The sequence below is a fragment of the Monodelphis domestica genome, chromosome 8 (assembly GCF_027887165.1).
Source record: "Monodelphis domestica isolate mMonDom1 chromosome 8, mMonDom1.pri, whole genome shotgun sequence".
NCBI lineage: Eukaryota > Metazoa > Chordata > Mammalia > Didelphimorphia > Didelphidae > Monodelphis > Monodelphis domestica.
The window spans coordinates 46,807,629-46,822,628 of record NC_077234.1 but is presented as its reverse complement, the minus strand read 5'-3'; the positions used below and the strand labels follow the sequence as shown (position 1 = coordinate 46,822,628).

Below are 15,000 nucleotides of genomic sequence, written 5' to 3'. Positions count from 1 at the left end.
TTATTTCCAGAATTTATTTTCTAGATTCATTGAAAAGAATTGTACTTTTTTTCTGATGGAGAATGTTGAGACACACTTTTTTGATATTATTAATGACGAAAATATTGGGAAGACTGAATGGAAAACATTGTCATTCTCAGGCACTAATTTTATGTGTGTGTTAAATTTTGCTTTGAATTTTTCAATTTTACCTATGTGGTGCATCATGTTTATAAATCTAAAATGTAGCTATGGATTAGATTAAATCTATAAATGGATTAGGTGACAGATGATTTTTTTTTCCTGTGAACTTCTATTCCTGTTTGTTTTTTTAATAATGTTTTCCAAGGATTCCTTTTTTAATATTCATTTTTCAGATTGCTAAGATTCTGCTTTCTTTCTAATTATATTTTATTACCTCCTTTGTCTTTTCCTAAAGTTTCCCTGTGATTAGGTCCTATGAGTATATATTTATAGCGTCTGGCAATTTGTCAGTTACCTGCATGAAAATTATTTTTCAAGACAATAAGATGATCTCACACGTTGGGTAGATTGGCGAACCCAATTTTGGGACCAGATTTCCTGCTGTTCTTGTAAATAAACCATGATGTTTAATCAGGACCTAATAAATAGTTACACTAGAAGAGTGTGAATGCTTGAAAGAGGGAACTTGGATCAGAAGAGATTTTCCTGGGAGAAGGAGAAGTGGGGTGGGCAGAACTATCTCAGTATTGATCTCTTGAAGTAAAATATCTGACGTCAAATGGAAGGGTGCTGGGGAGGGACACTCCAGAGCTAAGATACTCTGCTACTTCTCCATCTAGTGGGTAGCCTATTTGGTTATGAATGGATCAGACCACTTGGCCATTGATCTCAGCCCTTATGGATCTGGCCACAAGAGGCATCCTTGTTACTCAAATGCTTCCCAATAAGTGTCTCTGGATCCTCCAAGGTTATGACTTCATTGACACAGAGACTTCTTCCCTCTCCTGAGATGTATCATTGTCCCTCCATGCTTTACAGGAATGTCTCTGCGAGTCACTGTGGCCAAAGATATTTGGGGAGCACCTTCTGTTGATATCCTTCTCCAACTTGGTCGGGTTGTCCCCCCTGGAAGACAGGCACACTTTCTGTTGTTGGATCTGTGCTTAAGTCCTTTCCATTTTTATAATGGATATCTGATTTTATGACTGCTGGTGGCCTTGGAGAATCACTTGGAGAGGGCTTGAGAATGAAGGCATGAGCGTAGTTGGGTGTGATTAGGAGCCCAAAGCCAGGCAATTCACGTGTGAATTCTGAGTGTGTGGTTTTAAGCCCCCTCAACTGCATCCCAGTGAATGCTTGCTGAAGCCAGGGATGAGTCTTAGAAAGAAATAAAAATGTCATCCTTCTTGAAGCGAAAATGAATATTTCATCAGCCTATCAAATAAATCATAAATATGGAATTTGGTTAAGGATGAAACCCTTCTTAGCTGTGTGACCCTGGTCAAGTCCCTTAACCCCAAGGACCTCACCCATACCTCTCTTCTGCTTTGGAGCAATGTTTGTACAGGTTCTGAGACGGTAGGTAAAAGCTTAAAAAATCGATGATAGCCTTCTCCTTTTCTGGTTCATCAGTAAGTTTCTGCCTCAATTGTTTCTCTGAGAAGTTGACTGGTGATTAATTAGTAAAATTGCCATAGAGTCCAGAAGGAGCTAATGGACCCCAAACCCAGCCTTAGTGTGCTCTCTGCCCCCAGATTGCTCTATTTGTGTGTGTGTGTGTGTGTGTGTGTATCTAAACACACACCTTTATTTAATTATACACATATACAATATTATGTATTCTATGAGTATAGTTTTACACTTGCATGTTGTAAATGCTTGCATACAATTAACATATATTATGTATACAGACACACAGTGTGTGTGATAACATATTCACATATGTTGTGAAAATGCAAAATAAAGAGCTATATGATACATTATATGTAGACATATGTGTGTATACATATAATATATATACATAAAATAAAAATTTGTAAACAGTTATATGTGCACAAAAGTATAGATCTGACAATGCTACCTTCTTACTCAGTAAGTTTCTGTGGCTCCCTATTATTTTGAAATTCAAATAGAAATTGTCTTTGGCACTGAAAGCTCTTTATAGCTTCTTTTTCTACTTTTTGAGACTTCTTACATATTATTCTCCCGCCATTCCCCCATTACTTTGTGATAATACCATACAAACCCATTTGCTGTTCTCAGATGTGAAGCTTTGACTCTGATCACTGTATCTTTGCGTTGGCTGTTACTCATGTCCAGAACTAACTCTCTCTCTCTCTCTCTCTCTCTCTCTCTCTCTCTCTCTCTCTCTCTCTCTCTCCTCTCTCTCCCTCCCTCCTTCTCCCCCTCTCTTTCTCCCCCTTTTTTCCCTCCCTCCCTCTCCCCCTTTCCTTCCCCCTCTTCCATCTCTCTCTCTCTCTCTCTCTCTCTCTCTCTCTCTCTCTCTCTCTCTCTCTCTCTCTCTCTCTCTCCCCCTCTTCCTCTCCCTCTCCCTCTCCCTCTCCCTCTCCCTCTCCCTCTCCCTCTCCCTCTCCCTCTCCCTCTCTCCCTCCTTCTCCCCCTCTCTTTCTCTCCCTTTTTTCCCTCCCTCCCTCTCCCCCTTTCCTTCCCCCTCTTCCATCTCTCTCTCTCTCTCCCTCTCCCTCTCCCTCTCCCTCTCCCTCTCCCTCTTCTTCTCCCTCTCCCTCTCATCCCAGACTGCCTTCTGCAGATCTTTCCTGGCCCCTCTGGTTGCCAGTGCCCCTTTCTCTTTGTTTCTCCTTGTGTGTATCTCATATATATACACCAACATAGATGTCCCCCAATTGATGTTCATTACTCACGAATGTTTGCTTCTTGAGGACAGGAACAATTTTGTTTTTCCTTTCTATACAAATGCTCCACAATGTAACTAGGACATAGTAAGTACTTAGTAAGTCCTAATTGATCGACACCAGTTGATCTGTCCATCATAGATGAAGAAAACACTTGGGCCACCTAATCAACATAATTTGGCTTCTGGTGTGTGAATTTAGGCAGATTATTTCATTTCTTATACCTTGGCTCCATCTATCATAATAGCTGTCACAGCTACCCCGCAAGGTTGTGGGGAGGATCAGAGATGAGAGCGATGGGCATTTAAAAATAGATTGAATCCTTATGCAGTTGGTGTTTTCCATGAAGAAATCCATGTCCTCTTGTAGTAACTTATTTTCTGATTGTTTTTACAAACATTTGAGAAATGGATATCCAATAGCAGGGATCCGTGTTAGAGATTAAGTGTGTATCTGTGTGCGTGTGCAAGTGTCAAGCTACCCGCCCTTAAAGGAAATAAATATGTTTTAATCAACATAGTCTGCTTTTCTTCAAGTTTAACGTTGTTATAATCCCTCAGTTGCCTCCATCCCTTTACCTTAAGTTTGATTCAGCTGCCCATTTCCAGCGCCTTCTAATTTAATGTTATTGTTGCCTCCTTCCCTCTTTAGAAGTGGAAATGGTCTACAGTAGCCAATCATGCAAATAAAGAATGCTGGGTATGAATTTAGAGAATTTAGGCTCAATTCCCAGCCCTGTTGTTTTACCCTCTTTGTGACCTTAGGCAAATCACTCAGCCTTTCTTAGTTCCTTTTTCCATAGCATGAGGGTATAGGACAAGATGATCGCAGAGGTCCCCTCTGGTTCCAAACCCATAACTCTATGACATACCTGAAGAAGAGGTTTTTGTGGCAAGAAAGTGAGTCCTGAAACATTATTATTGAGAACAGTAGAGAGGAGATTATCCTTTTACTCTAAATTCCAATATTTCCTACTTCCTAGCATACTGCTCAGGAATACCATATGGCATTGGGTTTTAACCCAGGTGCTCTGATGGCAGAGCCAATGCTTATGGCATTGTACCATTTTTCTTTTTTTTTCAAAGAAAATTTTATTTAGTCAATGCATTGTAACATTTTCACTTATTCCCAATAGCAAAATTATAAGGCTGACCATTATTAAAGTTGGATACACTTTATTTGTAGCCTTCAGGTAGGATATAATCAGTTCAGACTATTAAAAAAACAAACTACTGTATCTCAAGGCTTCCTTCAAAAATTTTTCCTTTTAAGGTTTATTAAATTCTGATAATTACCCCATCGTCAGAGGACTCGGGAAACTGCTGTCATTAGAGCAGTGGATAGAAAAACCAACCATCAGTGGTTTGAAGGTAATACCAGAACTACATGAATGAGTTCCTTAGAGCCTTCTGTTGCCACTTGTATTTCTTAGACACCTTTATTGAGACTATTATGGTCACTTCAAAGAAGAAAGTAATTCTAGGAGTCTTAAAACTGTTTCATTCACCATCAGTTTCCCACTTGTTCATTGAGCCTATTTTATAAACCTCATTTAGATGCCAAGGGTATTGCTTTGTTTTGCATCTGTTATTCCCCACAACTTGCTGGGTTTTTGTATAAATATTTTGGTTAAGGCATCTGAGCAATCACAAGCTGGTTTGCTTTCATTATACACAGTGTCCACAAACCAACCAATCCCCATTTTTTTGCTCTGGTATTGCCACTGACCCATGGCTGGTGTTAACACCAGTCCAGTAGTCTTCCCAGGTAAATGCTCTTCCTCCATCCCGTATAGGATTTTCAGTCTGTATTTGTGAGAACTTTAAACTGGGGTTCTCTTATAGCTCACTCCCATGCCTTGGTTTTCCTTCCTGGCCACTTGTCTCCTTATGTGATGCAAATGTCTCCGTCACTTTTAACCGGAATGCCTTTGAGAGGTTATAGTATAGAATAGGGTCGAAACAGAGGTTCGATACTGCTAACAGCAAGGTGGCTTCCTTAGCTTTGAAGAGGGAGATCTTGGTTGGGCAGTCTGTGATGACGTTGCTCTGACTTAGAGTGTAGGGGATCCTAACGATGTGGTAAGGGACAAAACAGATAATGTAGCTTCCAGTTACTAGAAGAATATTGATCAGAGCCCGTTTCACATTCGCGTAGTTCTCACTGTCTTTTTTTCGGTAGAGCTGGCGGATGACCAGGCAGTTGGATATTAAAATGATGGCTGAGAAATTTAGGAATATTGCCACACAAATGAAATTAGTAAGGACATGCCAGTTCCTCCCAAACTCCTTTTTGAACTCCATGCAGCCAACTGTCGGCTTCTCTTGAATGTCATCGATGGGAATCACCATGTTGGGTACCATTATCAGGAGAACCATCAGCCACACCACTATGGAGATCATTTTGGCAAAGCCAGGCTCTTGTATCCTGTAAATTTTGCAGCTGTGTATCAGCTGGAGGCAGCGATCCATGCTGACAAAGGCTAAAAATATAATTGATAAGTACATGTTAATGTAGATGAGGCAGGCGGTCACTTGGCAGTGGAAAATCTTTAACTTCCAGGGGGCCACTCCCAAATCGACAATAATTTTCACTGGCAGTGCCAGAGTGAGCAAGAAATCTGCCGTGAGCAAGTTAATTAAGTATATGCTCACACACTTGGGGTTTGCATCTTTCTGGGTGAATGCCCAGACTGCAAAACAGCTCCCAATAATTCCAACGAGGAAGATCAAGTAGAAGAAATATGTAAATGGCTCCAGGTCTTTGTAGATCATACAGATGGAAGAGCTGTTGGAATCCATTTTGTTCATGAAAAGGCAGAGGCTTGGAGGTACCCAGAGGTGGAACCCAGGAGGAAGCCCTGCAAAGAGATTTAATTTCGGGAAAATCGCAACTTAGAAAAGCCAATGAGACTTCTAGGGGGAAAAGTCTTCTAAGGGGAAAAATGCTAGGCTTGTAGTCAAGAGATCCCCAAAGAGAACACAGTACCCCACATGCAGTCTGATCAGGGCACACTACAGAAGGAATAGAATCTCTGCCCTTTTGAATGTGACCTAAGATCAGGGCATCTTGCTTGTCTGCCCTGTTACACTTTCTGATTTCTCTTTCATACACAAGCATTCACAATTCACTCTCTCTCCCTTTCCCTCTCCCTCTCCCTCTCCCTCTCCCTCTCCCTCTCCTCCTCTCTCCCTCTCCCCCTCTCTCCCTCTCTCCCTCTCTCCCTCTCTCCCTCTCTCCCTCTCTCCCTCTCTTCCTCTCTCCCTCTCTCCCTCTCTCCCTCTCTCCCCTTCCTTCATAGTTTTGTAGTATTTTTGGTCACTAACTAGGGAAGTGTGTTTGAAGGGGAGATAAAGGGGCGATAAAGACACTGAAGTTCTCAGAAACACAGAGGAAATGAGGCTCACATGGTTTGATTTGTGGCCGACAAATATAAACGTTTGGTAAAGTTCTTGGAGCTCATCATTTCTGAGACTCATAGCAGGTTAAAGCTGGAAGAGCTTGTAGCATGGCAGGTTCAGACCTGGAAAAGGGGTATTGGGGGTCTTCTAGTCCAGCCTCTTCATTTTATCTATGTGGAAACTGAGGTCTTGGGAAATTAAGTCACTTATTTATGGGCCCACAGATACCACTGGATATCCGTGGTTATACTGGGACATTTTCCAGATGAGGAAATAGGGATAATGGAAAGATTTCAACTGAGAAAATAACTGATCATTAACCAGAATACAGCATATTAAAAGTATTGGTCAATTGGGATGCTCTATATTGAAGAGAAAGCCAACATATTTTCACTTGTTTAAATTTGTCTTTGCGTGATGATGTGGGATAGCAACTCATTTCCTCTTTCCAAAGAGAAGCTCAGAATGCTTAAGTAATTTCGTGTTTTCTGTCCCAAGAATTAAAGGATTTAGGACACTGTAGATCTAGTCTAAAATTTATCCATTTGCTGACAGATCGGTTACTGCAATTTCTAGAACATAAATGTGGAGCAAACTGTGCTGATGAAGTATTCAAATGAAAGAATTTTATTTTGAAGAGTTAAGTCATGCACAGTCTGAATCAAAGGCTAGTTGGGTTCATGTTTTGCCAAATTGGATGGCCATGAGGCAGAGTTTTGAAAGTCTTGTATTTTCATTGTGGCTTTTGCTGAAGGCCTGACCACAAGGGTATTCTGTGCTTCCTGGACCCGTGAATGATTATAGCTTTGTTTGATGAAGCAAGCTTTTGCTAAATGGCTACAACATACAAAGCAGTGTTAGGTGTGGGATAGTAAAAAGAAGCAAAGGATAGACCATGACTTCAATACCTTTATATTCTGTATACAAAGTATAAAATACTTAAATAGATGGGTAAATACACTAGCACCTGAAATGATCACAGAAGACTTCCTTTAAAGTAAAAAAAAAAATTCAAAAAAAACCCTCCTTACCTTCTGTTTTAGAATCAATACTGTACATTGTCTCCAAGACTGAAGAGTGGAAAGGGTTAGTCAGTGGGAGTTAAGTGACTTGCCCAGGTTCACACAGTTAGATAGTGTCTGAGGCCAAATTTGAACCCAGGAGCTCCCATCACTATGCTCACTTAGCTGCCCCTGGAAGGTTTCCTTTAAGAGATGACTGATGGTGAGCAGAACCTTGAAAGAAATGGAGGGATTCTGGGAAGCTGTTATGGTGATCCTAATGCCTCTAGATTTCTTCAGCATAATCCACAATGAAAACTCCAGGCTATTATTGCCTATGTCTTTTGGCCACATGCCATTAAAATGTTGACACTGACACAATTTATCTCCCTTTTTCTTATAATTTTGCTTGAGCCACTAAGAAATTAAGTGCCCAGGGTCACACAACTACCATGGGTTAGAAATGGGTCCTTGAACTCAGATCTTGCTGATTCTAAGTTCTGTTTTCTTTCTGCTACTCTATAAATCAACCCATTTGACATTGGGAGGAGGAATTTCCTCCATGGGTTCCTTGAACTTTTCCTGAGTTCAAATCTGACCTCAGACACTTCCTAGTTGTGTGTGACTCTGGGCAAGTCATTTAACCCTGTTTGCCTCTATTTTTTATCTATAAAAATGAACTGGAGAAGGAAATGGCAAACTATTGTAGTGTTTCTGCCAAGAAAACCTCAAACGAATTCACTAACAGCTAGACAGGGCTGAAACAAAATCACAAGTCTGAACTTTGTCCCCAAATAAAAAGCCCTAAAATTAATTATAAAAATTTTTCTTTCATGCTTTACTGAGTGAATGCAGGCGAGATCCTTCTTTTTCTCTGAGAAGCCACTCATATATAAAATGGGTATGGTCATTTTTCTCGTACCTGCCTCTGGGTACCAATAGGAGGCAGGCTCTTGGTGAGCCTTAAAGCCCCATGCAATTATGAGATGCTCTTGTTAATGTTTTTATTTCACTTTCTTTCCTCATTGGGTCTCCTCCCTTTAGGATGACATCAATTTCCTCATTGCCCCAGGGATGCACCATGTTGTTGTGGGAGCGCCGCCCCACATTGGTGATTCCTTCCATTTATTGGAACCCTGAGGACCAGCTTAAGGCCAAACCTTTCCCAGAAGCCATCCCTGACCACTCTAGTTCTCACTAATATGCCCAGGCCTTGACACCTAATAGCCTTGACCATCTGGACCACATTACTTAGTACATGGTGAGAGAATTGGAATCCTCACTCCCTTCCCCAAGCCCAGGATCAGTTATTGCATCCCAGGACACCTTTCTTTTCTCTTTCTAGTTGACAGTGATCTCACTCACATGAAATTCCTTTGTATAATTTTATCTGCTTATTTGTAGTTATGCTCTACATACCTCCTGCTCCCTCCTCTAGGAAGAAACAATAATGGACATTTCTATAATGCTTTTAACTATGCTATCCTATTTTATCCTTTGAAACAAGGGCTATTGTTATCTCATTTTTACAGATGAGAAAACTGAGGCTGAGTGGTTAACTGAGGGAGCTAGTGCTAATTAAGTTAATTGAGTTATTTAATTAATTAGTTAATTGAGTAGAGAGAGTGTTGGGCCTGGAGTCAGGAAGACCCGATTTCCTCAGACTCCTACTAGCTGCATGATCCTGAGCAAGTCATTTAACCATTCTCTACCTCAGTTCCCTCCTCTGTAAAATGGAGATAATAATGACCTCTATTTCCCAGGTTTATTCTGAGGTAAAAGGCTCAGTACAGTACCTGACCCATATTAAACGCTATGTAAATACTTACCCAGTCCAGGATCTTATAGCTAGTGACCTATTTGAGCTCAGGTTTTTCTGAATGGGTATTCAGTGGTTTGTCCACCACAACACACAGCAGAATATAAGTTCCTTGCAGGCAAGGGCAATTGATTGTTGTATTTATAGTTAAAAAATCTAGCACAATACCTGCCTCTTAATTAGTAGGTTGTTATAATAAACAGTTGTTTCGAAAGGGATTTTATCCTGTACTATTCTCCCATTTTTTCATGTGTTTCAGCCTTTTCTTCCAACATACAATGCCTTACACTTCTCAGCTTTATCCGTCCCTGGGCATCCCTCTTTCCCCTTGGGGTAGTTGCTTCATATTCTATCCATTGACTAATAACTATATAAGAAATACTTGTCCAACCAGAATGGTTGAGGAATAAGATGTGGAAGAGCCTTGGATCGGGAGTCAGAAGACTGAAGTTCACATGTTGGCCCAGCTACTTGGTTCCCATATCGTCTTGGACAAGTCATTAACCCTTAGCCTCATCTGTGAAAATAAGGGAGGTGGGCTGGATGACTCTTGAGGTCTTTTCCATAGCTCTAGATCTAAGATCCCCAAACCCTAAGATCCATAATAGTTTAAAAAAACTGGGGAAGAAGAGTCAGTGGACCTGAGTTTGTATTCCGTCTGCCATTTATAAAATGGCCTTTATGTCACTTTGCCCATGGGACTTAGTTTACTTATTTATAAAATGAAGGGCTTGGACTAGAGGGTTTCTAAGCCCCTTTGATCTTTGAACTGTGATTCTAATTCATTTAATATCTGTGCTCAAAAGAAGTTCCTATATCAACAAACATGGAATTTTCATTGTTCATTTGTTTTAGCCCTGTCTAGCTGTTCATGAACTTATTTGAGGTTTTCTTGGCAGAAACACTGCAATAGTTTGCCATTTCCTTCTCCAGCTCATTTTTATAGATAAAGAAACGGAGGCAAACAGGGTTAAATGACTTGCCCAGAGTCACACAACTAGGAAGTGTCTGAGGTCAGATTTGAACTCAGGAAGATGAGTCTTCCTGATTCTCCTAGCTCTTCTCATGATGGCAATTTTTAAAAACATGGGATAATGGTCAGCTAGGTGGCTCAGGGTATAGAGAGCCTGCCCTGGATGTGGAAGGTCCCAAGGTCAAATCTGGCCTCAGACACATCCTAGCTGTGTGACCCTGGGCAAGTCACTTCACCCCCTGCCTACTTACCACTCTTCTACCTTAGAACCCATACCCAGGACTGATTCTAAGCCAGAAGGTGAGGGTTAAAAATAAGGCATTTAAAAAAAGATTTAGAATATGATGAGGAGACTGCTTACTTAATATATAGGCTATACTGAACATTAAATAATATTTTTCATTCTCAAGGAGTTATTCCAGGATTTTATTGCTTTTTAGAATCATTATCCTAGACATTTAATAAGACTACGGAAGTTAGAGGCACCTTCAAGTCAGGTGAGAAAATGAGGAACTCAAAAAGCAAAAGATTTTCAGTCTTCCCTCAGCTCACTCATTACTGCTGCTTTTTCTAGGGACAGCCTTAACCCCCCAGGGATGCTGACAAAAAAACCCACTGAAGAATTTTGTTGAATCTTCAAGGGGCAGCTGGGTGGCTCAGGGGATTGAAACGTCAACCCTAGAGACAGGAAGTCCTGGGTTCAAATCTGGCCTCAGACACTGCCTAAGCTGGGTGACTCTGGACAAGTCACTTGAACCCCCATTGCCTAGCCCTTGCCTCTCTTCTGCCTTGGAACCAATATATAGTACTGATAACAAGATAGAATGTAAGGGTTGTTTGTTTTTGTTTTATTTTGTTTTGTTTTTAAGAAAACAAAGAAAGCCTTAGTATCATTGCAGTGTCTGTAGAGGAGAGCCATTTTACCCTAGGCCAAGAACCAAGGGTTTTCTCCAGCCTCCAGGCAGAAAATCTCAGAAATTCAAGAGCTGAATGCCTTACCATTTCCCCCTTTCTGGGACTGATGGAGTCCTCCTCAAGGAGAGGAAGAACTGTGGTAGGGTCTAGTGACTTAGAACTGGAGCTCCAAGTGACCTCAGAGATCATTGTTAATTGCCTTGTCCAGGTTTACACAGATAATGAGTAGAAACTGGATTTGAGACTGGGTTCTCTGATTTCAAACTGTGCCCCTTCCTTAGCCTGCTACCCCGTCTGATCTCGGGGTCTCTAGCCAGTATTTCGGGGAGATATTAAATCCTATTGAGACAGTTAAATGTTGGGGTTAAGCTTACCACATGCTGGACACCCCCCTTCCCCCCATCAAAAGAGCATATTAGAAATATTTTGGGATGGACGCACATACCTGATCTGCTGCTTTCAGACCCTTTTTATCAGGCTCCCTTTCAAGGTCTATAGAGAACTGTGAAATGTTGTGCTGGCCCCAGCCAGGAACCACCCCATCGCTGGTCTGCGCAGAGTGCTAATCTTTTCCTTTCCTATCGGTGTGGTTTTTAAAAGTCTTCAACTTGACGTAGATGAAACTGGTGGTATGCAAATAGCTGAAGTCTAAGAAAGTCACCTCCAGATTCAGCCCGCTGGGCTGTGTTGGGCAAAGAAACTCACATCTGGTGACTCTTTCAGGGAAAAAAGTTCAGACTTTTCATAATAGCCTGAAGCTTTTGGTAAGCACCCACCAGTGGGTTGGCTGCCATGATGCATGCATAAAAGTCAGCCCTTGGACCTTGGTCACAAAGTGGTGAAAGAGAAGGTTCTGGCCATGTGGATGGTTTTCTCCCAGGAGCATGCTCTATTTATTTAATGCATGGCTCCTTCCTCTCTGGGGGGTTTGGCTCAGAGGTTGGAGCTTGCACAATCAAGCAAAATCAATTTAGGTTTACCTCTGTCATTGGGCAAATTGGGAAATACTTCTGGATATGGGAATCGGTGTAATGAGAACTTCAATCAAGGATGAAATGGTTAATAGAAGCCAGTTGGTCATTTTTGTGGAATGTGGATCGGATCTCCTCGGGAGCCCTCTGACACTGAAATTTGGAGAGCTCATGGCTGATGGTAGGAGTCCTTTCCTCCCTGGGAGTTCCCAGGGCCATTGAAGTCACACTTCTGGCCCCAAACTCAACAGTAAACTGATCAGATGATCAGTGACTTGTCATTTCAAACTCCTGGATTGTTGACGGATGAAGTCCTTAATATCTCTTCTTTCTCCCTGTTATCAGCTGGCCATTTTCTCCATCTAATCACTACGGCCACCTGGGAAGAGCGTATTAGGGGGATAAATTAGAGTGACAGGGCAAGGAGGTTGGCATTGGTTCATTGATGTTTAAATAGTTTTAAAAAGACATCTCAAAATGGCTAGTGAAAGATGAGTAGCTGGAGTGAATTTGATAGGACACCCCAGGAGAAAGGACAGGTGGGTAGATGGCTATGATAACATGGGGACAATGAAGAATACTCTTTAAAAAAAAAACAAAACCCTTATCTTAGAATCAATACTATTTATTGGTTCCAAGGGAGAAGAGCAATAAAGGCTAGGCAAGGGGAGTTAAGTGAATTGCTCAGAGTCACACATCTAGGAAGTGTCTGAGGCTAGATTTGAACACAGGACCTTCCATCTTTAGGTCTGGCTTTCTATCTACCAAGCCACCGAGTCACCCCCTCCCCCAAATATGCATTTAAGCTGTATTTTAGATATTTTGGTCCCAAGAGATTGCTGGGCTAAACAGTAAAGTGAAAATGGGAGTAAACCTGATGGGCAAAGAGGAAACGTAGGCTAGGGGGTGAGAGACAATGAGAGTGACTTCAGTGCTGTAGTTCAAAGGGAATGACTTTTGCACATAGGAACAAATGAGTGAGAGGTGGTTCATTTATTTATTTGTTTGTTTGCTTGCTTATTAATGGATTGATTGATTGATTTATGTTCTTTTTGCTTTGGGGATTTAGCCATGTGCTTTGCCATATTAAATGATTGATCTCAGATTGGGAACTCGACCAACTCTTGTGTTTAACAGATGGAGAAACTGAGGCATGTGATTTGCTTAGGGTCATCATATAGCTAGTGTATCCATTGTGAGTCTGATGAAACCATGTCTTTTTGGCTCTAACACTCTCCACTCGGAGTTCTTCATGGGTAGGTTGAGATTTCCTGTGAACCTGATTCATCCCAGCTCTTTTTCTTAAAGCTTCCTGAGAGAGTGAGCTCTCTTCTGATCTGACTCACTAGAGCCTTCACCTCAGCCAGAAAGCTTTCAGTATGACAGCCCAGGGAGGCAGGGTTGTCTGGGAGTCAGATGACTTGTATTCAGATCCTAGCCCTTCCCCAAACAAACTGTGTGGTCTCAGAGAATTCACTTAGCCAAACCAAGGTTCCCTTTCGGTATCTGTTAAATGAGGGAGGATGGGAATTGGGACTGGCTCATTCCTGATTGTGTCATAACAGATGAAGTGTTGCTTTACTTGAATTTAGGACAGATCTTGATTTCTGACACTAGCTAGGTGACCTTGGGTAAGTCACTTCACCATTTTTGAGCGTCAGTTTCCTTAGCTGTAAAACGGGGAGACTAACCTATTCAGCATCCTTCTCACAGCTCCATTTTGAGACCTATTTGTGATACTGTATCGAAAACACAGTGAAAACTTTGAAATCATCTATCAACGCTCCTTCTTCCTCTTCCTTCCTGCCTTCCTGAAATGTGTCTATTCAATCGTTTAAGATACACACTCAGAACAAGCCTTTTGGAATAGAGATAGTAACTGACTCCTGTTTCCTAGTAGCGTGGGGATGTTTACTCTGTAACTCTATTGTATAGATTTAGTGGAATGAGATTTCATTTTCGCCAAGTTGCTGCCTCACCAAGTTAAGAAAAAAAAATCCCCTCCCGACTTCCCTAAATGTTTCTCCCCCTCAGCCTTTGTTGTTGTTTTGTGTTGACAGATCTCTCGGTGCCTCCTGAGGGTTCCCGGAAACTGCTTATCGCACGTTAACAGATATTTCCGTGATATGTGTGGCAAACATGGATTACAAATGGTCACATTTTCCTAAGCCATGTAGCTGGTGGTATTATTAGTTGGGTTTTTTTGAGTGGTGACCATAGTGGTTTTCTTTTTTTTTTCTCTCCCCCTTCCTTTCTTTACTCTTACCTTCTGCCTTAGTCTCAATTATGTTGGGGTTAAGTGACTTGCCCAGGGGCACACAGCTAGGAAGTATCTGAAGTCCCATCTGAACCCAGATCCTTCTGACCCGGTGCTCTAGCCACTGTGCTACCTAGCTGCCCTCATCATGATTATTTTCTATGAATCAAACTAAAGTTGAAACTAAATGCTCTCTGTAAACTTTGGGCCCCCCAAATAAAAACTTTTTTGAGTTGTCACAGACATGGACTTGCCATTTTTTTGACAAATACCCACTGGTTTTGTTTAATCACCTGCTGCCTGAAAAAGGGGCCAAGACTGAGTCTCTACTGAATTTGTCTCCAGGAAACGGCATGCCAAAGCCCCCTGGAAACGGAAACTAGAGTCATCTGGAGCGTTTTTTTCAGCTCCCTTATATGCTTGACCCCATTCAGAGAATGTGGAGGGGGAGTCCAAAGACAAAAGTCAAACAGTCCCAGCTCTCAAGGAGCTCAAGCTCCCCAGGACTAAACTACGTGTGTGCGAATGATGAGCAAATCCAAAGTCGTGTCCAAGGAAATCCAAGGAGTGAGCGAGGGCATTTTTAGGCGAGGGAAGGGATTGGAGGAAGAGGAGGTGGGGAAATTCTCCTTTAGGAGGTGCTGCTCGAATGAACGTTTGAAGAAAGCTTGCGATTCCAAGAGGTGGAGGTGAGAGATTATGTCCCAAGCCCAATGCATAGAATAGTCTGCAGAGGTAAAAAGAAGGGAGATAACATCATAGGTGAGGAAGGAGACCTCAGGGAACTAATGCGTCATGAGAGAGCCCAATAGTGAGGGGTTTAAGT

At 41.7% G+C, this 15,000-nt stretch overlaps 2 protein-coding genes across 2 annotated transcripts in view; one reads left to right on the top strand and one right to left on the bottom strand.

The window, feature by feature from the left end:
* MED12L (mediator complex subunit 12L) overlaps positions 1 to 15,000 on the top strand; it is a 625,295-nt gene that overhangs the window by 348,588 nt on the left and 261,707 nt on the right.
* GPR171 (G protein-coupled receptor 171) lies at positions 2,729 to 11,816 on the bottom strand. Its single transcript, XM_007502023.3, has 2 exons — positions 11,392 to 11,816; positions 2,729 to 5,697 (listed from the first exon to the last, which is right to left on the bottom strand). The coding sequence occupies exon 2, from the start codon at positions 5,645 to 5,647 to the stop codon at positions 4,676 to 4,678; it is 972 nt and encodes a 323-aa protein (XP_007502085.1). The 5' UTR covers positions 5,648 to 5,697; positions 11,392 to 11,816; the 3' UTR covers positions 2,729 to 4,675.